This window comes from Thermobia domestica, chromosome 2 (genome assembly GCF_964235325.1).
Source record: "Thermobia domestica chromosome 2, izTheDome1.hap1.1, whole genome shotgun sequence".
NCBI classification, from domain to species: Eukaryota; Metazoa; Arthropoda; class Insecta; order Zygentoma; family Lepismatidae; genus Thermobia; species Thermobia domestica.
Genome location: NC_137455.1, coordinates 48709169 through 48734390, shown reverse-complemented (window position 1 = coordinate 48734390; position 25222 = coordinate 48709169). Strand labels below are relative to the sequence as shown.

The window sequence follows — 25222 nt, the reverse complement described above, 5'->3', positions numbered from 1 at the left end:
TAGAATGCATTTGAGCCCCGAGTCTTATGGGAGTTAAAGCGCCGGTCAATGCATTATACAGAGCTATGTTAACCAGAAGAAAACTAATTCTGGTTTTTCCTTTCTCAGCAGAGAGCACAGTAGGTCAAATGCATCGACCTCCGTTTGAATCAATATTATTATTTTAAATATTTGTAAACAATCATATATTCAGCCGAGGTTTTCATCTAAGAATGTCGGAAAATTAATTGTTGTAAAAACGTTATATTCAAATTTCTATTTGTTTCTGTAATTTTAAATTTTTAAATAATTATTGATTTTATTAGTATGTAAAAAATAATAAACAATCAATAATAAAGTAAATATAGTAAAATATAAAGAAATTTAAACGAATTATATCTCATTGGCTGGCAACATTGACTGACAGCCACGTTTCTGCTTTGAGTGTTGTGTTTGATGGATTAGGAAGGAAGGAATTTGGCAAATATTGAAACTATGTAACAAAATTTATATTGGACGGATATTTGGCAGAGATCAAAGTGAAATTTCCAAATATTTATGAAATAGAGAAGGTGTTGCGTGTGAAGTGTATCTCTTACTCTGAATAGTTTTCATACATGGTATTAAGACGATAACGTGGATCTTCGCTATGACGAGTGAATATAAAACGCAATTAAGTTCATTATTAAGGACTATTACAGTGTTTTTTATATTTGTGGTAATTTTTTTGAGTTTCCCATGGGTGTGCCAAACACATGGTCATGGCCATTCTCATGGTCACGGTCATTCCCATGAACATGAAAAATCTCCAGCATTTAAGTATTCGAAGGAAGCAAATGTCCCTCATGAACACACGAAAAATACTTATTCACTTGATAAGTATACATTGTGGCGTGATGCATTAGGATCAACATTGTTAATAAGTGCAGCGCCAGTCTTAATATTGATTTTCGTGCCATTGGACAATAACGAAGAACATGAACCACTGCTAAAGATTCTATTAAGCTTTGCATCCGGTGGTCTGCTAGGTGATGCATTTTTGCATTTAATCCCTCATGCCCTTATGGCGCACAGTCATGAGTCTGATGAATCTGGTCATGTTCATAGTCATAGCCATGGTGGTCATAGTGCAGGTGAAAGTGAATCTCATGGTCATGATATGACTGTTGGTTGTTGGGTACTTTTCGGTATTGTTGCTTTCCTAGTAGTGGAAAAGTTCGTTAGGATCGTCAGAGGTGGCCATGGTCATACACACGGCGTACACCATCAACATAATGCAGAACCTCAGCAGGGTGATAATGCAGAACATCAAGAAAGTGAGTTAAGACAAGTGTTGTTTATTATTTTTTTTTTATTATTTTTATTATTTTTTTTTAAGTTTCTAGTTGGTGGTGGTTCAGACTTGGAAGAGTAATGGGTTACAATGTTATTGGAAAATAAGGCGTTACTCGAGCAGGCGGTTCTACCAAATCTGGACAGATTCCATACATTTTCATGTTATGCTAGAGTTTCTAAAGGGTTATTTTGACAATGGCCGCTCCAGCTGGCATACTTACTATTAAACGTGGAAGTACGCTCTATTAATTTAATGGAAATAGATCAAAACTTCTCTAACTTTAAGCTAATCCGTTCCTATCCCTTCTCTACTTATCCCTATCTTACTCTACTCTTCTATACCACTTTAAAGCGGCATTACTTATCGATGCGCAACTGGAGTGTGTATTGTAAAGTTTTCGCGTTCTAAAATACAGGTAATAATTCTTGGGAGTATGTTTAGTACAAGGGGTCCAGAAGCACGTAAAAAACACAAAATTTACAGGAGAAATGAATGATGCAAGTACTTCGACGTAACATAACGTAACCAAATCTAACCTAACCTACAATAAACTTACTTAAGCTAACCTAAGCTTACCTAATATTAGTAGAAATAAGCGAAATTCTATCGTTTTTTGGAAAATTATGCGGGACCCCTACACTAATTTAACATAAACTAACCTAACCTAAACTAACCAAATGTGAAAAAAATTACCAAGATTGTAACATTTTTTTTTAGAGAAAAGAGCTGGACCCCTTCTGCTAAACATAGGCCAATTCTTGCTTTCAAAACGGTTTTATTGCTTTCCCGGGTACAAGTGGACCGCTGCGAGGGGAAATTCGTTGGCGGCAATCGACTTTATTTGAAAACATATTCGGGTAAATAATCTTCGAATTCACTACCATTCAAAATTCATTTTAATATGCTGTGTATTGACAGAAATTACTTACATTAACACTCTCATTCCTTCACGTATCGTAGCATCGTATTTTAACTATAAACTTTTAGAACCTTCTACTTGAGTGAACCGAAAATAATAATAAAAATAGGCGCTTATTTCTCACATAAGTAATAAGGTAAAGAAGTTGGTTCATGTTTTATGCTATAAGCCTTACGTTCACACGATTGACTTCTTAAAGTCAATCTATACACATTAATGCAACTCCTCCCTTCAGAAGCACTTTCTAAGGCAGTTCCGTCACTTTTTGGCAGGCCATACTCGGACACGAAACATTTCGAGCCAGTGACCTGTAATCAAGCTTCTGATTGCCCACTATTCCTATTAATGTTTTTTACGGTCACAGTTCTTATCCAATCCAGAGCTTAAGCTTTTGCAGATCCGTATTTTCTCATCGTTTCATTCAGGTATTGTTCTACCCGAAACAGTTTTATTTCAAACAATTGACTATTTCTCGTCGCATTTTTTGTTTCAGATATACAAAATGTTCTATTGTTCTTTTAGAGCTATCCTTGCGCCGCCTGTGCTTCAAGTCCAGTCAATAGTTTTGGCGCTCCACTAGAAATAATTATTGAAAAATTGTAGGTCTTTCACTAATTTCCTTCCTATTGTCTTCTAAAAGATTTGCGCTGTGCGACATGAAAATATATCACTTGGCATAGATAAAATTCAAGGGGGCCACCAGAGATAATTGTTAAAAAATTACAATTCTTTTGCAATTTGCGTATAAATACTGTTTACGGATGTACGGTATAAGAATTATAGTGCAAAAGCACAAACCAACCTGTGCTAGGCGGCCACTAAAAAGCACGTATGTTATCTAGCGATAGCGCGGGGGTGCGTCCGAAGGGAGCAGACGCGTCAATGTTGGTAGGAGTACGCGTAAGCGAAAATAGTGAAAAAGAAGTGGATTTTGGCAAATGTGCGCGTTTCAATAGCACTTATTATGGCTTTACACTAGTAAACATAAAATACTGCGTCTATACACTGTGCAGAAATACACTGCTGCGGTAAATAACAACTAATAGTCGTCTTTCATATGCACTCACTCATTTTATCTACCGTAAAATACTTGTAATGATTTTATACTAGTAACCGTGCATTTGTAAACCTGAAATACAGCTGTATTAGTTTGTATAAAATTTTGTCGCCTGCAGAAATATGTTCCTTATGAATATATCTTTTCATACAAAGTATTCAATTTCACCTGTAAGTCTTCCAAAATATGATGCGCCAAAACTACACCAGCACCCATTTTTGTCCCGTTGCGACAAATTTTCGGTGTCCTCTATCATCGAAACGATGCACTTTCGGTCTCTTGTTCCTATTCTCAAATTGATTCTTTTGTGATTTTTTGTTCTCAGGTCGCGGAAACACCATATATATATATAAATCCATTTTTATACCAGTAATTGACGAATAGCTTTGCACATAAAAAGATTTTATTTCTTATGTTGAAATAATTTCTAAGTTCACAACACAGACATTTTTATCTTTTTCCTACCATTTTGTTTTTAAAATGAGGTGTCTTCAAAGAAGTTCATATTTTGATGTGCCATGTTGAATTGTTTCTTATATATGTGTGTGTCTTCTTGCCTTAAGTGTCTTCACTACAGCGAAATAATACTACCGCTAATTTTAGTTTCCCTGTAATATTTTAAAAACAAACAAAAATATTCAAAAAGTAGAAACGTAGTGAACTAGACAATACGATTTTGCATGTAATACCGTTATCACAACTCATCCATCTGCTTTCGATTTGCAACTATAGATAGATTTAGCATTTTTTTGCGGATTCTGTAAATAGCGGCGTACCTAAAGCAAATAGGTGAATTGTGGTAAAGCTGTCACATACAAAATCGTATTGTCTAGTTCACTACGTTTCTAGTTTTCAAGTACTTTCACTTGTTTTGAAGATATTACATAAAAAACTCTAAAATTAGCGATAGTTTAATTTCGCTGTAGTGAAGACCCCTAATGCATGTGAATGTGTTTTGAGCTTGGGTGGTTCTTCCAGGGGTTTGGAATACCCCTCAGTCGAGTGGATGGTTCGAGAGTTTTCCAATAGAAATTTTTAAATACTCGGTTTTTGAGCACGTTCATGTATAATTTTTCCGTAATACAACATAAGGGTATATATATATATATATATATATATATATATATATATATATATATATATATATATATATATATATATATACAGTAGAGCGTCGATTATCCGAAGTAATTGGGGGACATGGGTGCTCGAAAAACTGGTTTGTTCGGATAATCGAACTGTACATGTTTATTTGCCATGCGCGGAGCGGCACGCCTCAACTCTAAGCTGGCGCAGCTGTTGCTGTGAACAGCTTTGATACTGCCGCTACTTCTACAGCCAGTGCCAAACCGACAGAAGTATGCTGATTGTTGAAACACAGCGACTGGCGGCTTGGCCGGTCAGCAGCGCCTTATGAAGGCCCCATTAGAAGCAATGTTCCGCCAGCGGTGGCTCAGTGCGGCGACTACTGTGGGAAACTTGGTTTGGGAGTGAGGGGGATGATGGACGGTAGGGTGGGAGAGTAACAGGTGCGAGCGAGTACACAGTTCGGTTAAGCGATCGTTCGGTTGACCGACGTTCGGATAATCGACGCTCTACTTCTACTGTATATATATATATATATATATATATATATATATATATATATATATATATATATATATATATATATTCAGAAAGTTCTTGGTGGGGGATCAGTCTCACCATACCCTCCACCCCCCTTCGTAACTATAGAGAAGCTCTCGAATGGTTTTGCGTCATTATCTAAATAGAAATGCAATCTTTTAAGTAACATTTGTGGCAATTCAGTGTACCGTTAAGTTTGAATTGCAGCTTGTCAGTCCACGCACACTTCCTCCTCGCCAATTATGTGATCAAACCATTCACAGTTATCCATCCTTCAATCTGGATCGTCTTTATTCATCGCGTGTAGCGGTCTTGGAATGTACACCTTCTACTTTGCCCTCGCCAGAATGCGTATATCACTTTTGCGCGCTTCCTGGTTCACTGATTTTTGTGGTGATCGGGTGAAATGTTGCAACACCGCAGCATTGGACGCCGGACCTGTAGCTGTTCATGGTCGGCTGGATCTTTCCTTGTGCACATCTTTAACTATTCTATCGGCTTCGAATTCACCACGATTGCGGGCAATTTTTTGACGTGTTATTGTGTAATTCTAAACTCTCCCTGCCAATGCCGTTGTACCTTGTGAATGTTCCCGTACTTTCAGTATCATTTCAGTACAGACAGACCTAAATGAACAGATTTATAACTTTCGGGAACCTGGTAACATGAATAAGTACCTATCCTTATTTCCATTTCATTTGATGGGTATAATCACGTTAAAAGGAATACATATTCCAGCATATCTAAAACTGACATCACCGATAAAAAGTAAGTTGGACAATCAATTCCCAGGTCGGCAACACATTAAGTAAGATTTTTAGACAGTATGGTTTTCGCACAGCTTTGACCACCACCTCCCTCCGAAACGAAATAATGGTAAAGAACATCAGTCAGTTTGAAAGCTAGTACACCAACCCTATCAAAAAATCAGTAGTCTACGAGATAAAATGCCGTTACTTGTCTTGAGGGTTATATAGGCATGACGAAACGAAACTTAAAGAGTACGGATAAAGCAACACCTCAGAGATGCTTAAGCAAAATACTTTTTTAAAGGTTGCTTCAAAAATTTTATTTGGAGCCAGGAACGAAATAGATAAACTTGTTTCTGAAAATTTCTTTATTCTTTAAAGAGAAAAAAAATTCAGTTTAACATAGATAAGCAACAACTAGGAGGCAGTAATTAAAAAATATATACAACATATACACCAAAATTAAAACAGCAATATGAGCTAGCAACCTTCCCTACGTGAACGCTCTTCAAATTGAGCCATTATTCCATAGTGTGCTGCACCACCATTTGCCTAGCAACTAAGAGAAGTGTTCTTCGCACTGTCTTGTGCGTCTGTCCCTTTTTATTTTTTCCCGATGTTTTTATTCTTTTTTTCCTCCTACTTTTATCGTCCGTGGATTAACACCCTAGGGTAGAGCGGAAACCTAGGAAGCATAAAGGATTTCCAGGAATCACAACTACAAGTAAGTAATGTGATCGTTAAAATTCCTGAGCGGATTAGCATATTTTCTAAATTAAATGTCCTGATTAGTTCTACTAAGTAACAGGCTTGGCTGGTTTAAACCAGCTGAAAAAAAAAAAGTTTAAATCAAAAAACGAAAAATTTTCTTAAAAGGGTAAGTGTTCGTAAAATCTTGAACACATATTTGTGGGTTATAACGTTTCACTCCCTTATATTATTCATATATTCAGACCTAAATTCCCCATTCATTACTCAAAAAGATTAAACTACAATGAACTTACTTGGACTAAATTAGTTCTTCTGTACTCTACAGTATTTTGAAGTTGTTCATTTGTAATTCTGTATAATGGTTTTACTTCTGCAACTGTATATCTTTTTGTCCTTCTGAAATAACTCTTGATAAAGTATGTAAAGATCAGTACGCCGTATTTTCATCAGGCAGGCGTATCGCATTTATGCCCAATTAGTCCCGGTTTCGAGTTCAAATGGAGGACAATTTCTCTCGGATGTAAGCCGAAAAGCCGTTTGGATTCCGCTTTGAGTGTATGTGACCCCTTCCAGCATAACCTGGTTGTTGCATAATAACACCAAGGCAAAACAAACTTATTTCTGTCCATGTGTGATATAAATACATAGAGCAAATTATTTAAACCAAAAAACCGGGTTTAAACCAAAAAAAAAAACCTACTTTTTTAAAAAAAAAAAACATGGTTTTTGCCAACCCTGCTATACGCTCTGTAAAAGAAGCAAGGAAAAATCAAATATTTACATTGTGCTATCAGCACACATTTTTCTCTCAACAGTTTTGCGTACTCTGATTTATTAAATGTTTTCTCTTTATTTCAGCTGGCATATATAATATTTTTATTTATTTTTTTCTTTCTTTTCTAAAGATGATATCCAAGTTGCTGGGTATCTAAATTTGGCAGCTGATTTCGCTCACAACTTCACTGATGGTCTTGCAATTGGTGCATCCTATCTTGCTGGCAGAGGTATAGGCATTGTGACAACATTCACAATCTTTTTGCATGAAATACCTCACGAAATAGGAGATTTCGCTATTTTAATTCGATCAGGATGTGGTAGAAAGAAGGTAAGTGTTCGTTTTGTTTAATTTTCCGATAATTAATATAAAAAATATTAAGGAAGTCCAGTCATCCGTAAAATGCTGCATTACGAAATTCAAATAGGTGGTTATTATATATAAGGAGATAAATTTGTTACATACCTTGCATATAATTTTCATTCGTAACTTTATCATTTCAATGCCCCCATCATAACTGGCATCTTCTTGTGAGAATGTTATCTTTGAGCGTCTAAACTTCTCATAATGCTTTACACATTATTGGACAAAATAACAACACTTCTCAAAATCTACCAAATTTAAAAGCTCAAAGACACTTGATGATTCTTGCAAAAATAACCACATTTCTTACACAGACAACCACAGAATCGCTTTCTCAAGTTTCATACGTACATATGGTTGCTTGTTTGCAGTTTGTGGCTTAGATGCTCAAGGATAACATCCTCAAAAGATGCCTGTTATGATGGAGACATCGAAATAAGAATATTAATAAAAATTGTACAGAAGGTATGTAATAAATTTATTTTCTTACACAACCCAGTAGATACGGGCATATAAAATCAAAAAACAGTATAGCGTTTTAGGTAGTTAATATTTCGTGATTTGGAGACAATGTTCTTGTAGTCAATAGAAACTCAACTCTGAATTTCATCCTCACTTTCAAGTTCATGAGTAAATGTAGACATGTTCTCGAAATACGTTTAGTAGTATATAATTTATAATTACGTGAGTAAAACAATAACAGCTTATCATTTTATTTGTAGGCTATGCTTCTACAATTAACTACAGCTATTGGAGCTGTATCTGGAACATTTGTTTCATTGTTGGCAGAAGGTGAAGGTAGGATAATATATACTTGTGTTTTTCTTATATAAATATTAAACTTATTATGACACACTTTTCAATTCATACTAAGATCTCTTGCATTTCTGTGGTCAGTGCTTATATTTTAAAATTAAGTATAAACCTCTTCTAGTTAATAACTTAACGATTATAGAAAGTCCCTTCCCCTTTCTTCCGTGTCTCATATTGATTGGGTGGGATTTGAGTTTAGCGTCCCTTTCACCAGCGAGGTTAAAGAAGACATGGAACTGTAGCTTGTGGGATCCGAACCGTAGGAGTTCGCGCTGGATGTCCCATATTGAATTCGGGCAAGTGACTGATATGCATAGTTTGTGTGTTGCGGAGCTCACATGCACCAAACGTCGTACCTTTACGACTAGCAGTCAAAGAAAAACACGAAATTGTTTCATATATATATATATATATATATATATATATATATATATATATATATATATATATATATATATATATATACATGCATAATATATAGATTTGAAATATGTAGTAACCTGACATAGCACCATGTAAAAAAAAAACAACTTTATGTTTAGTTGGCAACATTGTTAACCCTATAGTATCACAAACTACGTCAAATAATGTTCCCCTGTCGATATTTGGATGGTACAAAATTTCAGCGCTTTTATCGATTAGTTTAAAAGTTACAAGACGTATCAAGATGAATAGTCCAACATGTATATACAGTATATATTTTCCAAATGGTCTGACATGTATATATACATATTTTCAATTGAGCTTACTCGTAAAAGTTCATTGAAAAATAAGAGAATTTCATGAAAAGGTGAAATAAACCTGTAAAAGTTAAGAGAATTTTAAGTATGGATCTTTACTTCTCAGTTAACCGATTTTTATATTTTATTTTATTTATTTATTTTTGCCTTACGCGGCTATTAGGTAGGGTATATTTTATAAAATAAGTATTGCGTTTTCCAAAATTTCTCTACTTATACACACACTATATACATGTACACTCATGTCCAGAATGATTGTCGCATATCTATAACTGTCTTCTTGTATGAATATAATTTGATGATGATTTTGCAGGGTACTTTTAATACTGATACTATGTGTATAATCGGGAAATGTATATTTGTGGTAAATTTCATAGGAAAAGAATTATAAATACGAATATTAGAACTAGTAAAACAAAATGTTGCCAAATGGACAAGAAAGTGTTATTTTCGTTTTATTGTTCTTATTTACTGCTCTTTTGACATGAAATTTGCCACATAGATGTCTTTGCCGATTATACACATACTAACATTATAAGAAATACAGGGCGAATTAGTTATCAAATTATATTCTTAGAATAGCATATTTATAGACATGCGACAATAATTTTGGACATGATTGTACATGCATAGTAGATAAAGAATTTCATGATCGGGAAAAGTATTGTTGTTTTTTATATATTATACATAGACCTGGAAATTTGTTAATCGTGACTGGGGAAACCTGGACGTCAGTTCGTAGTCTCCAAATAAGTGGAAACCCTAATATTGGCAAGCAGCCGTTAAGGTTTCCTACAGACGTTCTAAATGACTTTTCCCAAAGTCGATGGATAGCAAGATCACTGCCTTTATCTCAAAATGGAAATCCACTCCATTTTGTGATAATTGTTCGTCGGAATTTTAGGCCTTTCCTGAATGTATACCTCTAAATGATCTTCCGAAAGTCTCTGTCTTGCAACCGAAAAGATTCTTCCTATTGAATGACAGTTTTTTAGCGAAATCAATAACCTCGTTCCCAACCGAAGACGGTGCATTAACTTCATTTTAGGAAAGCAAAAACCTATTCACACGTTGATTTATCTTTTACGCTGTTGGTCAGCTCCTTGGAATTGGGCATAATTCTGATATGTAGCCTATATCTATCTGAAGAGTCCAATGAAAAGATTGATGAAGATTTTGTTGAAATCGATCCATTAGCTTTTGATTTAAGTAAAAGCAAACTGAGATGTTTGCAAGCGTACGTTGGTTACGTGTAGAATTAGAATTAGGAAACACCATAATTGTGTTTTTAGGTTTATAAATCCACAAAATGGGAGAGGGCTCACTACGAGTTAAGTAGTTAAGATAGAATGATGAGCTTAGATATAATAAAAATTGCCAATATCAGTACAGAGGAATGTAATTTTGATCATTTATTTTGACTTCATTGTACTTGATATTTGATTGCCAATATTGTGTGCTGTCAATACTATGTACCGCCGATGTTAAATGTCTTCTATGTTTTACCGTAATACCATTGAAACGTAGTTGTGCGAGTGCATAGTCGTATGTATGTCTAGAAGAGTAAATAGCATTTCAGAAGTGAGAATTTTTTTTTCAACAATTTTATACATGTATTTGTCAATATTTAACAGAAAATAAGAGTGAATATGAATGGACAGACTTATTTATTATTGCTAATATTACTAGTATTAAGACCTACTTATATCAGATCCAGAGAATCTCGTTCTTTCTTTTATATCCAGTTTGAAATGTGTTTATTCAGTATTGCTATAAGTGCTTCGTGTACGCATATTAGGTTTCAGAAAAAAAAAAAAAAATCATTGTAATAAATTTGTAAATATATCTACTCATTGACGTATCACTATACTGAAAGTTCTTAAAGGTAACAGTGCCAAAAATACCTGGGGCATATAGAACATTATAGATACCCCTACTATTCATTTCATAAAGATAGGCCCCTGACTTCGCGGTGCTGCCGTGACGTTCAGTCAAAACTTATATTTCATTGTCGTACCTCGTTGGAATTGCTGGAATGTTGTCTTTTCAATACTTAAGACATACAAATTTTCTTTGTACTATGTAGTGAGAAAAAAATAAAAATAAATGGAAAAGTGCGTATTTTTTCGTACTTTTTTTGGTAGGTCAATGTTTATAGAGCTATATCTCAGAAAAGACATCACGTGAAATAATTTCCTGTGTACAATATGTAGATGCATCCATTAACTGTAAGTTGTGAAAAGTTCAATTTTCATCACTTGATATTTTTTGTGTAATTAAAACAAATGTACGACGCTCTGATCTCCTTTACCATGGTAGGTAGAGAAACGTACAAAACACTGTTCGAAAATTTGGAAGTCTAGTGTTCCAAATATTTGGAACTATTAACAAAAAAGGGTTTAGTTGGTAGAGTATTTATTTATTATATATATATATATATTTTTTTAATGTTTACTTCAATATATTCTCTGCGTTAAGCGGTGAGCCATGTTGCAGCCCAATCTTTAAATTCCCCGCGCTTATATGAAGAAACAGCATACAGTAAATGAAAGTGCGGTAACACTGTCGTGCAGTGTTGTCGCGTTCAGGAAGCTTGTAGCGCGAAGCCTACTTCATAAGAATGTAATATGAAAAAGTATTTATTATAACCTTTCACAACATCATAAAAATATTAATGCATGTACACTCATGTCCAAAATTATTGTCGCATGTCTATAAATGCGTTATTGTAGGAATATAATTTGATAACGAATTCGCCTGGTATTTCTTATAACGTTAGTATGTGTATAATCGGCAAAGACATGTAGGCTATGTGGCAAATTTCATGTCAAAAAAGCAGTAAATAAGAACAATAAAACGAAACTAAAATGTTCTTATCCATTTAGCAACATTTTGTTTTACTCATGCTAATTTTCGTATTCTTTTCCTATGAAATTTGTTACAAATATACATTTCCCGACTCTACATATAGTATCAGTATTAAAAGTACCCTGCAAAATCAAATTATATACTTACAAGAAGACAGTTATAGTTATGCGACAATAATTTTGGACATGAGTGTACACATCTCAATGTAATCGAAATAAAACGTTGAAGTAACACATCCAAAAACTCATCTCTTAATCTATTTACTTCATTCACTTTCGTCATGGCTTTGTTGACTCATCGCTGCTCCAGCTATCTTCCCTAATATTTATAAACAGTGGCTCCATTTCTACCTCAAGATCTATCAGTATATACACTCTCCAGCTTACGAACATGTTAAAGGTTAAAAAGAAATGTACTGTAGCCTTGGCAATCATGTGTTCACCCAAGTTCTGCGATCAATTCCCCTGCCGAATGTAACACAGAATGAGTCCTTTGTTTTCTTTCAACGAAAGTAAACAATGCAATGAGTAGGTGACGAGGGCTGTATTTGCGTCTAATCACGTCGCACTGATTAAGTCTTCAATACTTCCCTTCGGTTCGTAGGCGTCAAAAACTTACACACACACTCACATCATATGGGTTAATTGCAATGAGACGGACGAATGGGCATTTATATTTTCGTGAGTATATCTTGTGCTTTTTGATTGAAAAAAACATGGGTATTCCTTCACGAGCGGTGGTATTACAAAAAGAAGAGGCAAAATGTTTAGCGATAATGAAATTGCAGAACTGATGAATGACTCCGACTCAGACGGTTATCAGTTAGTAATTAATAGTAAGGACATTGATTATTCTGTGCTCAGCGGCGTATCCGGAAGTGAACAAGATAGTAAGTAACTCTATTTCAAGTAAACCTGAGGCTGCGCCGGAAAAAAAAAAAAAAAACGCGTCATTCCTATTCAAAGGCAGATTCTAATGTAGCTTGGAGCTCTTAGATCTGAAAACAGATTTTCTGTGAAGTGTAAACTCATATTACATATTCACTAAGGTTGTATCATATAATAAACTTTGTGCGTGTTTTTGTTTCTGTGCAAGTGTATTTTGTACTGCGTGCAATAAGTGAAAAACTGACAAAAAGCAACAAATTTCCGAGGACCATCATATGCAAATCCAAACAAGATAAGAGTTCGCTTTTCTAATTTTGAACATTTGGTACATTTTCTGTATATCCTGTTAATTTCTAAGAAATTGGTTTAAAATCTGTGGAGATATTACATTTTAAAAATATATCTAAAAAGTGCCTGACAGTGTGCGTGACAAGTTTAAATACCCGTCCGGCTGAGAGTGTATACGCGCCAGGAAAATGTGGCAACGTAGCACTCCGTATAAACTGCTATAGCGAAGGGCGCAAAGCAGAGAAAATCATAATGTCATATTTGTGATTGATTATCTTTTAAAACAAGTCAAAACACTTTGGTTGAAAAAGCTACTTTAAGATCTTTCTAAAAGTTTTTTCAGATTGTTAATACACCGCAGCAATTCAGAGATAATGATGTCTCACTTTTTACTGAATAACAAGAAAATTACTACGTGTTGAGTAATGAAATTTCCAGAACTTACAGGTAATAGATGCACCTACATATCGTGCACAGGAAATTATTTCATGTTATCTCCTTTCCTAGATATAGTCCTATAAACATTGATTTACCAAGAAAGGAGGAAAAAATACGCACTTTTTCATTAATTTCTATTTTTTTCTCACTATACAGTACAAAGAAAATTTGTATATCTTAAGTATTGAAAAGACAACATTCCAACAATTCCAACGAGGTACGACAATGCAGTATAAGTTTTGACTGGACGTCACGGCAGCACCGCGAAGTCAGGGGCCTATCTTTATGAAATGGATAGTAGTTTAGGGGAAGAAATATTTAATTCTTAAAAGTACTTTTGTCAGAAATATATTATGGTACTCTTTGAAATGCTCACCTTGGAACCTTAATTCCTTCTGTAGAGTAATATTGAAATGTTTCAGTAAGTTTTTAATTAACTTTGATTTTCTGCAATATTATTAGCGTTTAACGGATTGGAATATACATCAATCGGTAGGTCTCATTAAGCTAAAATTATTGATATGGGCGAGTTTAAATCTGCATATACTTTTCAGTAATCAAGCTTTATATTATGACACTAGCAAGATGACAGTATATAGTGTGCTTAATGAGTAGTAATTCAAAATTATCTTAAACTTTAATTTTTGTTTAGCTATAATATTGTTTAAAAATGAGACATAACATTAATCCAAAGATCACCTAGAATTGAACAAAATGGCATGATTGAGGTGTTACACCCCCGTAACAAATAAGGTAAAAATTAGTATGTGGTGTGATGGGGTTTTTTGACACATGGCGTAGCTTGAATAATGCCTGGGTCAAGACACTCCTGGTACATCTTGATTTCAGCCGAAAGCTTAGTCAAACTCAAGCGTTGGATGCATTTCGAGAGAACCCGAAATGTATGGGATCCTTTATTCTAGCCGGTATCCATCCTGTACCGTGGCGACCCAGAGATGGTAGAGCATTGAAGTTATCACTAAACTTGGCACATATGAGAGGTAGGCGATCGAAACACTAGTATTTGAGGATTGCACCTTCATATAGCATGTCTTCCAACCTAAGAAATAAATTGACCTCCTTTATACATATCATCTTTCAAGGCTTTCTCTAGAAATTAAGTTCAACTCTTCGATTAAATAGATTTATTAAAGAAAATAATAATAAAAAAATACAAAAATGAGTTAACAGCATACCACTCGACTACGGCCGAGAATGATACTTTGTTTCAAATTTCTAGTCTAATTACAGCTGATTCTTCTTATAACCCTGGTGCTGGTCTTGAGTTCCCATGGAAAACTAGAACTAATAACAGAACCAGCCCTTCAGTATTTTACATTGAACTTGGGGCAGGGTTTGTGAAAAATCGAGAGAATTTTCCAAAATTTTCAAAGTTATCGTGGAACATTTACTTTGTTGAGAATTACCAAGATTTGAGATCACGATTGAGTATAATTTCCGACGGGAGGCTTGCTAGCCATGCAAAATCCCAAAAACTAAACGAATTCAATCTAATCCACTACCTTATGCTTTATAAGCCTGCCATGAGCGACCAACTACTAAAAGGGTTTCAATTGTAAAATCCATATCTTGGTGAATAAAAAATTGTCCTAAAATGCTCGTTTTTTGGATGTAAGAGGAGTTCCGTTGTTCAGGTTCTGTTCCTCGACGGTTAGACATACTACATGTTACCCGCTCCAGGGTTCTTCTCTTCGCCACTCATGAGCCGAGTACTTTACATGATGTCGGATATCGTACTCATCCGATGAAATTTCTCGCGGAAGAACTTCTCCACGACCTAGCAATGTCACACACCAATACCTCCGTCGGGGAAAAAGGGCACCCGCGCGGTTTCGAAAGCTTGCTTATATGTATACTCCGGAACAAGGTGATTTTCACCTTGAGCCCGCCTCGAGAGGGAGGGAGGGGAGCTTCCTCTATCCTAGATCAGGCCCCTTTAAAGTTAGAGGGCGAGGAACACAACGAGAGACAGATAATGTTTTCTTCCGTACCGTCTTATTGCCAGAAATTGAATCTTTTTACGAAATCATAGTTTTCCACCAACACACAGTTTTATGTGCTAAAACAAAATACAATGCTTAAAAAAAAATCCGTGTAGAATAATTAGCGTTTCATAACAGCATTTCTCTTCCCATCTCTGTTACACATTAGAGATGGCCACTAATTCTGCTTACCCACACTCAATCATCAGTCATTACCTGACATATACCTTGCTTCTTGTATTTCATTACATTCCTAACGCAAGATTCAAGAATCCTCTTCCCGGCTGGTCCAAAGTAAGTTTACGGCTTCGCCAGTAACTTACTTCGAGCCTAGGATAGATCTTTCACACACTAGGTATGATCACGCATTTAGTCGGCCAAGGTTCCTTTTGCGTTCAGTCAACCAAGTACAACTCAGTCTGTATCATGCTTCAGCTTTCTACTGTTTTATTACATAACTTTTCGGTGTGTACTGAACTCGATTGGTAGTCGAACGCAGTAGATATATTCTGTTTCAACCCACCAGAATAATGCTGTTTTCTTTTTCTATCATGGTGTCGCTGTGATATTGCTTTGAATGTAAAATCTGTCATTATCGACTTAATCATTATCCTGTTTTAATTTTTATTTTTAATTCTTTTTCTTTTCCTATAAGCACTGTTTAAACTTAAAATGAGTTTCTTATATGTCTTCGCTTCCGATGCTAAACTCGACTACAATTTTCGTCAACATCCTATGTCAGTGTTTATCGCTTGCAGCTCTCTTAACTTCACTCATTCGGAGTGTATGTATTTGGTTCCCGGTTAGTCTGGACAGGGCATAGGGCCCCAAAAATGTATTGTAACAGGGTAGATTCGCATGGGTAGACATACCTTAATCGAAAGATTACATAGTAATAACAGAATGGCACGCTTGATCGTAAATTCACGTGGGTAGCTTTCAAGAAAATCGAAGAAAACTTGATTTTTCTGACATTAAAAAGTTCATCTTTAACAGTCTGATGCAGTTGATAGTTTTTATTCTGTTGAAGGAAATTTAATTTATTATTTTTGTACTGTGTTTGAAACATATACGCTGTTAGTAGGTGGCAGATTGTATCAATTGTTGTTTATTTTTTCTTAACTGTGACACACACAGTATTAACAGTGACGCACATACAACTTGTAATAAAGGGGCCATGGTGGCTCAGTGATAAAGCGTTCGCCTCTGGTGCAAGGGGTCCCTGGTTCGATCCCAGGTCACACCAAGTGAACTTTGTGGTGGACAAACACCGTATGCATGGGTTTTGTCTGAGTTCTCCCACTTTCTTGATTTCACCATTTCCTTCATTTCTCATCAGCACCGTCTCCTTTAGCGTAATCGGCATACAATAACTGTGGGATGTAAACCTTAAAGATTTCTTTTTTTTTTTTCATTCATTTTTACAACTTGTAATAAATACACATGGAATGAATTAAGCTTTAAGAATGACATTTTTAAATCAGAAATGTCATTATGCATGTTATATTTACATTTGGGGATTTAGAGAGTATGTATATGCAATTAAGAGAAGTTAAGAGTAATATCCTCATGAATCTTCTAAACTTACTGTTTGATTGATACCGACAATGTATGTGTCAGTGCCAAATAGAAACATTCATTTCTCATCATTGATAATTTTTAACTTCTTTACTGTACTGTAAAATACGAAATTTTATATTGTTAACTGCATTCATATACTGGATGATAATCAGAGTGCATGTTTCCTAAGTAATTTAATACAAATATAAATCTTAAGCCAGTGTTTCTCAACTTGGGGATCGCGAAGATAAGCGGAAGATGAATGAACTGACCAAATTTGGTTTTAATCCATTCGCTTTTAAGGAATTTACTGTATCCACTATATACAAGAAATGGATTCTACTATTATAGAAATAGATAGATACCATAAGATCTCCGCAGTAGATATATTAAAAATCCCACACAAGCTTATTACAAACCAGAAATTATAAGGGTGTCGCTGGCAAAAGGATGTGATAAAATGAGGGTCCTATCACATTCCTATGAGATGTGATAGGAATTAGGTTGAGAACCACTGTCTTAAGTTAATATTCATAACTAGTGACTAAAATCGAATTGTTCTTCATATCTTAGGAGATGCTGCAGGTTCCTGGATTCTGCCATTTACAGCGGGTGGATTCATATACATAGCTACTGTTTCCGTTATTCCGGAGTTACTAACTGATTCACAGCTCTGGCAATCTGTGAAAGAAATTGTAGCGTTACTTGTAGGTGTGTACATGATGGTGTTGGTTGCGGAGTATGAATGAAGTATATTTCGTAAATCAGATGCATTTTTCTTCCGTGTTCCGGAGACAAGAAAGCGATTACATGATCGGTATTATTGTTTTATTTTTATCTATTAGTGCCAGAGTTTTGACGTAAAGGTGAGTGAAAGATTCAAACTGGGAATTTAATAATTAATGTATGGAAATGAGTTATTTGTAATATTATTTTGTACAGTCAACAGTTTGTCTTGTATTTCTTTTGTTTGCAAGACTTGTTTTCTACAGGTATGAAATTTTATTTTAATGGTGATAGAAACAATTCAAGAGTTTTCTTCATTATTCAATAATAAATAGGTATGGTAGTATTGCTTTCAGGATATGTAATTGCTGTCTTGTTGATGGCTACACATTTCTTGTATTTCTGTGATAATTCATTGTTACATAATATTGTGTAATCCTTTGGTGAAATTTGAAGTGTAGAGAGTGTGGTAAATGTGAAATGTTGCCTTGAGTAAATTAACAGCAGTCGACTTCTTCATGTGAAATTAAACATGATAAACTTTACGAGCTTCAAGAAACAGATTATGGAGTATAAAGAGCTATTTTCAAATTTGAATATTCAAAGAAATATCGTTAATGAACCGCATATAAATTGTTTCAAAATGATAAAAGTTTCCCAGATGTGTTTACATTTTTCTGTTATTTATGAAAATATTCTGAACAAGGGCTTTAATTATTAAAAAAATAAAAATAAAAAATAAAAAAGCATTGTTAAAGTGATCTACATCGCATCAGATTGTACCTTGTCTTATCATAAATTCTGAGATATAGTGTTCATTAAACCAGGAAGACAGGAATCCAGATATTGTAATTATTGTTATTATTAAGTATTCTGCGTGTGGGAAAGCCTTGGGACTAAAAGAAGGTAATCTTTTTAATCTTTAGTTTCGGGTGTAGAAATGTCTCTCCCATGTTTCTCAATCTTCAGCTTCTTCCTTTAGCTCCTAATATTTTCTTTTATTTTTCAAATAAATATTCTTCCTACTCGCTTTCCTCCCATGTTTTCCTCAAAGACGTTAGGAAGAAAATTTCTTCACAGGATGTGTCTAGTCGAATTGACCTTTTTGTGAAGGATACTATTTAAAAGTGTCCTCTTCTGTCATCTGTTTCAAAACATCTTCGTTGATTGCTCTCCCTGTCCATTTTAACTTTCTCCATCACCACATTTCGAAGTTCTCTAAATATTTCTTTTCTAATTTCCATAATATGCAAATGTCCCAACCATATAATACACTTTTTCATATATAGCACTTGATCAGCTTCTTCTTCCTTAGTCCATTGTTAAGCCAGCTAGTTATGAATGATCTTTACTTGTGGAATGCTTCTTTGGCTACAGCAACTCTTTGATGCAGTAAGCGTCTCTCGTCAAAACCTTTCTAATTTACATTATTTGAAGATCGTATGAAACTTAGCACCAATCACTTTTCAAAATGGTTGCCATGGGCCTTACCCAGTCTTGAAGTCGCTGGAGCCAATTATCGATGGCAGCATGCATGATTTCTAATGAGAAAGGCTGCTGCTAATGAGCGCTTGGTTGGCTATACTGGAATTTTGATTCGTGCAAACAAATCCGTCAAGGATTGACCATAATATGTATTTCAAAGGATTGAGGTTTACACAGCCAGAAGACAAATGATCAGGAGCAATGGAGTTAGATAGAGTCCTTTGGAATCACTACCAAATCATTCTTGTAGACCGGCTCAGAATTCTATGCAAACATTCATTGTTGATTATTAAACACCGTGTAGGACGTCCTTCTGCACAGTATATCGATGCAGCTATGTATTACCGTCGTACCATATGCTCCTACCAAACCCCCTACCTCTGAAGTAGAATTGCAAACCAACTGAATTCCCTCAGTTGCAAGCAGCATCTTAATGCATATGCGGTTGATAATTTGATGGTTGAAAGTTGCATGATCGTGAAAATAGTCTAATTGCTGTACTGATTTTCAGTATAATGTTGCAGAAAGCTTTGAATTTTATAACCTTGTCCATTTTAACTCAGAGGTGAGAAAATCTTGTGTAAACCAACAGTTCCAATTTGCTCGAGTGTGATGAAATTTTGGCGAATTCTGGCCGCCATTGCTTTCACAATCTCTGGTATACGTACATTTTATGAAGGACAGTCCTAAAGCGGTATTGATAACTCCAATTTCCATGAAGCTCTGTATAATCCGATGTGCAAACTTGTTACTAATTTGCAGCTCATCAGTTTGGAATGTTCTAAAGTGCTTTTCATAGTTTTAAAATGCTATTTCGTCTACATATTTTTCATAACAATTGCATTCTACCTTTATCATATAGCTGAGCACTCATTGCGTCTTGGACTCAGATGCAGTTTGAAGCCTTCAACACCGACTCATGCCATCTAACGAAACTTCATATCAGAATTTATGATGAAACCAGGTTGATTTACATTGTGTAGTATCTGATAACATTTTAAACTTGTACTCCTGAGTTGTAAGGAAAAGAATATTTCAAGTTGTTTTAACATTTGAGATGTCTGTGGACTATACAAGATTTACTTGGTACACCTACTGCAATTGTCTGTATTCAGACTTTTTTTTTTTCCTCAATCGAGTGAAAACTAATTTAAGGAAAAGACCGGTACAAGAATGTAAGATCAAATCAATTAACCAAATAGATAAAACTATATTTAAAATGAAATGTGAAAGTAATTTGAAGCCGTTGAATCTGGCAAAAAAAAATTCAAATATTATTGATCAATTGTGTTCACTTGACTCTGTTATATAAATGTTCTGATGCTGGATCTGCTTGATAATGTCTGTGAAATGAGGGGAAAACATGTAAACTTGAATTTCTTTGATCTTGAAAGATATACGCTTATGGAAGGGACATGTGAATTTGCTAGTTTAATTGCTGGTATATAGTGATGTGTGTGTACAACGATTTCTGCTTGAGTTTGAGTATGTGTTGATTGATTCTTGCCCTGACTTTTTAACCAAAGAATTAAGCACAATAGTGTTATTTCTTAAACAACGCAATGAAGCTGCTGCTTCGAATACGATAATATATTCACTAAGTTACTTAAGTTACTATTACATACAACGTAATATTTAATTCAGGTCATTCCATGTGCTCCTGTAGTTGTACATGTTGACTAAGTTTTTTTTTTCTGTCATTGTGCATCGTAAGTAATACTGTATACATCAATATATGGTCTACTTAATTTGAGGTTGCTTTTTTTAAACAAGTGTTTTCTAAAGCAATAATAGTATTTTCCTTGCACTTTATTCTGGCTATGTAACAGTGATACTGTTAGTAGACAATATAGTTAATACACGACAAACATTTAAAATAAATAAATCAGTTGATTTTTATTTTCCTCAAAAATAAATAAATCAGTTGATTTTTATTTTCCTCAAATAACATAATGCAAGACACAGAGTAAAATATAGTAATAATAATAGTTTTCACTAATAGTTTAGAAATTTCTATATTTGTGTTGCTGTATGGAGTTAACAGATTTTTAATATTGTAATGCGGCCCCTCTCAGATCTATCTTGCAATTTTTTAAATCAGATTAACTCCTCGGAACAAGGGTGAATATCGCAATATTTTGAGAAGCATATCCATTCAAATAAAATTATTTTCTCACACAACTACTCTATAGTTGTCAGCCAAAGAAAATACCCACCTCATATATTTCGTTTTGTTGATCTTCAGAACGAATAGACTTATTTCTAATCTTACACAGTTAAAAAAAGTGTTAATTCAACAAGGCTCTGTGTTCGTAAAGTTGTACTAAATTTTGACATAGGTCTGGTTCTATTCCAACTCCATCGAGGAGCTAGTGTCTCAATGGTAAAGCGTTCACCTCTATTGCGTGGGCCTCTTGATTCAATCCCAGCTCGCGCCAAGTGGGGTTTGTGGTGTGCATGTGTTTTGTCGTTTCTTTAGTTTCCTCCCACTTTTTTCATTCCATTATTTGATTCATATCATCGGCATAGTCTCTATTAACCTCAGTGCAAAACGTGGGACTTTAAAATAAATAAAGTTCAACTCCATCTGGTTTTGGTTCAACTCCTGTTTCCTGTTAAAATGGAAGTGGTTAAATTAAGTAGGTGACATTGTGACTTATAGTATGGAGTGATTTTAGTAACACACCATTCATATTTTGTGTACAGTTATCACATATTTAAACGGAAATGATCGTTATGAGCGATGACAAAGCTGGTAGAACTATTTATAACTGATTGCGGCGTATAAGTAAGATATATAGTCGGCGAGGAAGAAAAACACCATGAACTTTAGTGTTGCGATTTAGTAACCACGCTTCTTATATGAGAAAAGAGCATCGGGAATGTAAAAGTTGAAGTTTTTATGAGTTAATATATTACATGAACAAATTTAAAAAAACAGATGGCAGCACTTTTACTAATGAAAATTGTTAGAAAATTCATAGGCTCCCAAAAGTATTTTCGTGAAATATTACAAAAATTGTTTATTAGTTACAAAAATATATGTTGTATACAAATATCAAATGTATCCCGTAAAACCTTGTTCGTAGCTTAAAATAAAAACTAATACAAATTGTCAGTGCAGTTTACCTAAATATTTTGCTCTCTGCAAGGCAATGTGAACACTAGAAATCACAGTATAGATGTATCTGCCTGATACACAGAGTTTTAAAACAGCTGTGATACGTATTCTAAGTCATTAAGCAAAAATAAATAAAATAAAATATTTGTATGATCACTGAAAACAAAATAGTTACCAGCGTTAATATCTTAATAATTTGCGTTCATTATCCTAGCTGGTGTGTTACTAACAATACAAGGTATATATTGAAAGAACACGGTGGCTCTGTTCCTATTTCGGCGTTTCTTTGTCCATGCTTTTAGCTCTTTAACACTGGTTCTGTGTCAGCCCGGTTACATTGGGCCTGTGTTAACCTCAACACCAGATCTTTGATGTTGAAATAACACGCTAAAATGATGTATCGTTTTTTGAAGTGTACTTTGCCAGTCCTATTCCTTTTGCGAATGCCCGAATTTTTGAGTTGTAGGTGAATCTTTTATAGGGGTAAAGTTAAGAATAGCTTGGTCAGTGTTTTTCACACATCAAAATCACAGATGTTCTCGATTCGAAGAGGATAGGTTTTGAGTTTCAGAGGATTGAGACGAAACTGTGAAATTGAGAATATTCATTGGAGTATAAAATTAATGCAGGAACATTATTTTTTAATGCTGGAAAGGCAGATAGAGGTCTGATCGTGTGCAGTAACTTCTTCGAAGATAACATTACAATCTACAATTGGGCGGTATTATGCAACTACCAGTCAACCCACAAAATTTTAAAACATGAGTTAACCCTGCTGGAGGGTTCGAACATTTGTAAGGAATATACTAAAAAATCCTGGTAACGCGTTTGCGATTGGTGTGCCGTCTATGAAGAGAAAAGTCAACCCACATATGGTAATATCTTATAGGATCGAGAAACCTATATCTGCGATTTCCTCAAAACTGACTCGTTATGAGTTGAATGGTCGTTGCACAACACCGCCCAATTTTGTCATCAGTATAATGTAATTCTACTGTAAACTATTGAAATTAACATGATGTTTAATTTAGATTTCAGCTGTTTTTTATAATAAGTACCATGAAGAAAGGAAAAATATATATTTTCATAATAAAAATAGCTTCAAAAGTAATACATAAAATAGCCTCGAAATTTGCACGATTTTATAACGTACTTATCGAAGGCCCGAATAGTTACGTATTTTTACGGTAAGATTAAATAAAAAGAAAAAGCTAAGAACTAATACCAAGGGAACACTTTCTTTTCCCGTATTATAAGTTGAGAATCACTGTTGTAGATTACTGTACATTCATTGAAAGAAATGGAGTAGGGAAAGTAAGGAAGATATTTTATGCCTTGTTGATTTGTTATACAGATTTTTTTCCCCAAGATTTAAGTGTAGAATACAGCAAATTAATATCCGAGATTCTTGCATACTATACGGTATTTTTTCTATTTCCGATTCCAATTCTGCCTCATAATTGAAAATCACAAACGTTTAGAAGCAGAAAAATAATTTTTTGGTGTTGTACAATGATTGAACCGACAAGAGCTACTAGCAGTTTTCTATCATTGCTGCTATCAAATAGATGTGCTATATATAGATCGTAATTACAATGTAATAAGTATATATTGTTTTATTTGTTGTTTCCACGCTTTTGGTATTTTTTTAAATGTTATAAAGCAAAGTAATCAGTAAAATATTAAGAAACTCCATATGTTTATTAACTTAGTATACATGTACGGTTACGGAAATATAGTTGCTATTAAATAATAATAATGTTACACATTCGCCAGCAAAAATTCGCACTCCTCGCTTTCTTTTTGTTTTCCAGTTACTTCGAAACGAATTTATAGTTTTGGTTTAGGAAAAACGCACTTCTCTACATGGTATAGAAATTGCTGAAATAAGACATTTTGTCCTGAAGTTATTGCTAGAATATATGTGTTTGTATGTGGAGAGAATTTTTTATTTGTTTTTTAATTAATATACATATACATTTATTAAAATTGAATTAAGAACCGATAATTGTTAACATAAATTTGGTGGGTAAGCCAGGGACACCGATGTCGAACCGTTTATATTAATATGTAATGCATTTTACACACAATATATAGGAATTCAGTTTCATTCAACCATCAAGACTCGATTGTCGAAGTTTACTAATTATCATGATACAGTTAAGTTTCATCCAGATGCGTGTTAGAGTAAGCATGAAACAGGAGTGGTAAAATGTATCTGTAGATCGTTATATGGAAATTGATCTCACTTACAGATAGTAGCAAATGTTATGGGTAAATGTAAAAAAACAGTGGGATGAGGGACTAAGGGTACAATGATTGCTTCTAATTGTAATTTGTGTTTGTGTTGTTTAGATTCCATGCACGTATTTTGGTTTAAACTTCAATTATTTTAAGTTCAATATCAGTAACTTCTGGATATCTTAAATTCATTCATTACGTACATCTGTGATATTATAAACAGATGGTGAGTGTAGAGTGTATTAACACTAAATTACTTTTTGTATTTATTACAAGATGTAATAGTTAAAACAAAATTTAATAAACAAAATAAGTCATATTGTAAATGAATGAATGAAAAGTGTTTGCTGCTTAATGAAACATTTTTCTGTCTACCCTGTTAACAATTTTAACATAATTAGTCACTATCTGCGGTGTCTTCGTGATACTTTTGATATCGCCACTGTATTATTTGCCATTCTAGGATTTTAATAGCAACATATGAATACGACCTTGTTGAAAAAGAAAGGGAAAAAATAATGTAAAAATCATCATACA

General features: G+C 34.3%; 1 protein-coding gene across 1 annotated transcript; it reads left to right on the top strand.

Annotated features, from left to right (window-relative positions):
- Positions 1–386: 386 nt before the first annotated feature.
- On the top strand, positions 387–25025 carry Catsup (zinc transporter catecholamines up). Its single transcript, XM_081741052.1, has 4 exons — positions 387–1295; positions 7283–7482; positions 8238–8313; positions 17686–25025. Exons 1-4 carry the CDS (start codon positions 629–631, stop codon positions 17859–17861), a joined length of 1119 nt encoding a protein of 372 aa, XP_081597178.1. The 5' UTR covers positions 387–628; the 3' UTR covers positions 17862–25025.
- The last annotated feature ends 197 nt before the right edge of the window (positions 25026–25222 follow it).

Bases quoted from the DNA above. Each gene is read 5' to 3' on its own strand.
- Catsup (XM_081741052.1), top strand. From the start codon at position 629: ATGACGAGTGAATATAAAACGCAATTAAGTTCATTATTAAGGACTATT. The intron at 1,296-7,282 runs GTGAGTTAAGAC...TCTTTTCTAAAG, and splicing joins TAATGCAGAACATCAAGAAA to ATGATATCCAAGTTGCTGGG. The intron at 8,314-17,685 runs GTAGGATAATAT...TTCATATCTTAG, and splicing joins ATTGTTGGCAGAAGGTGAAG to GAGATGCTGCAGGTTCCTGG.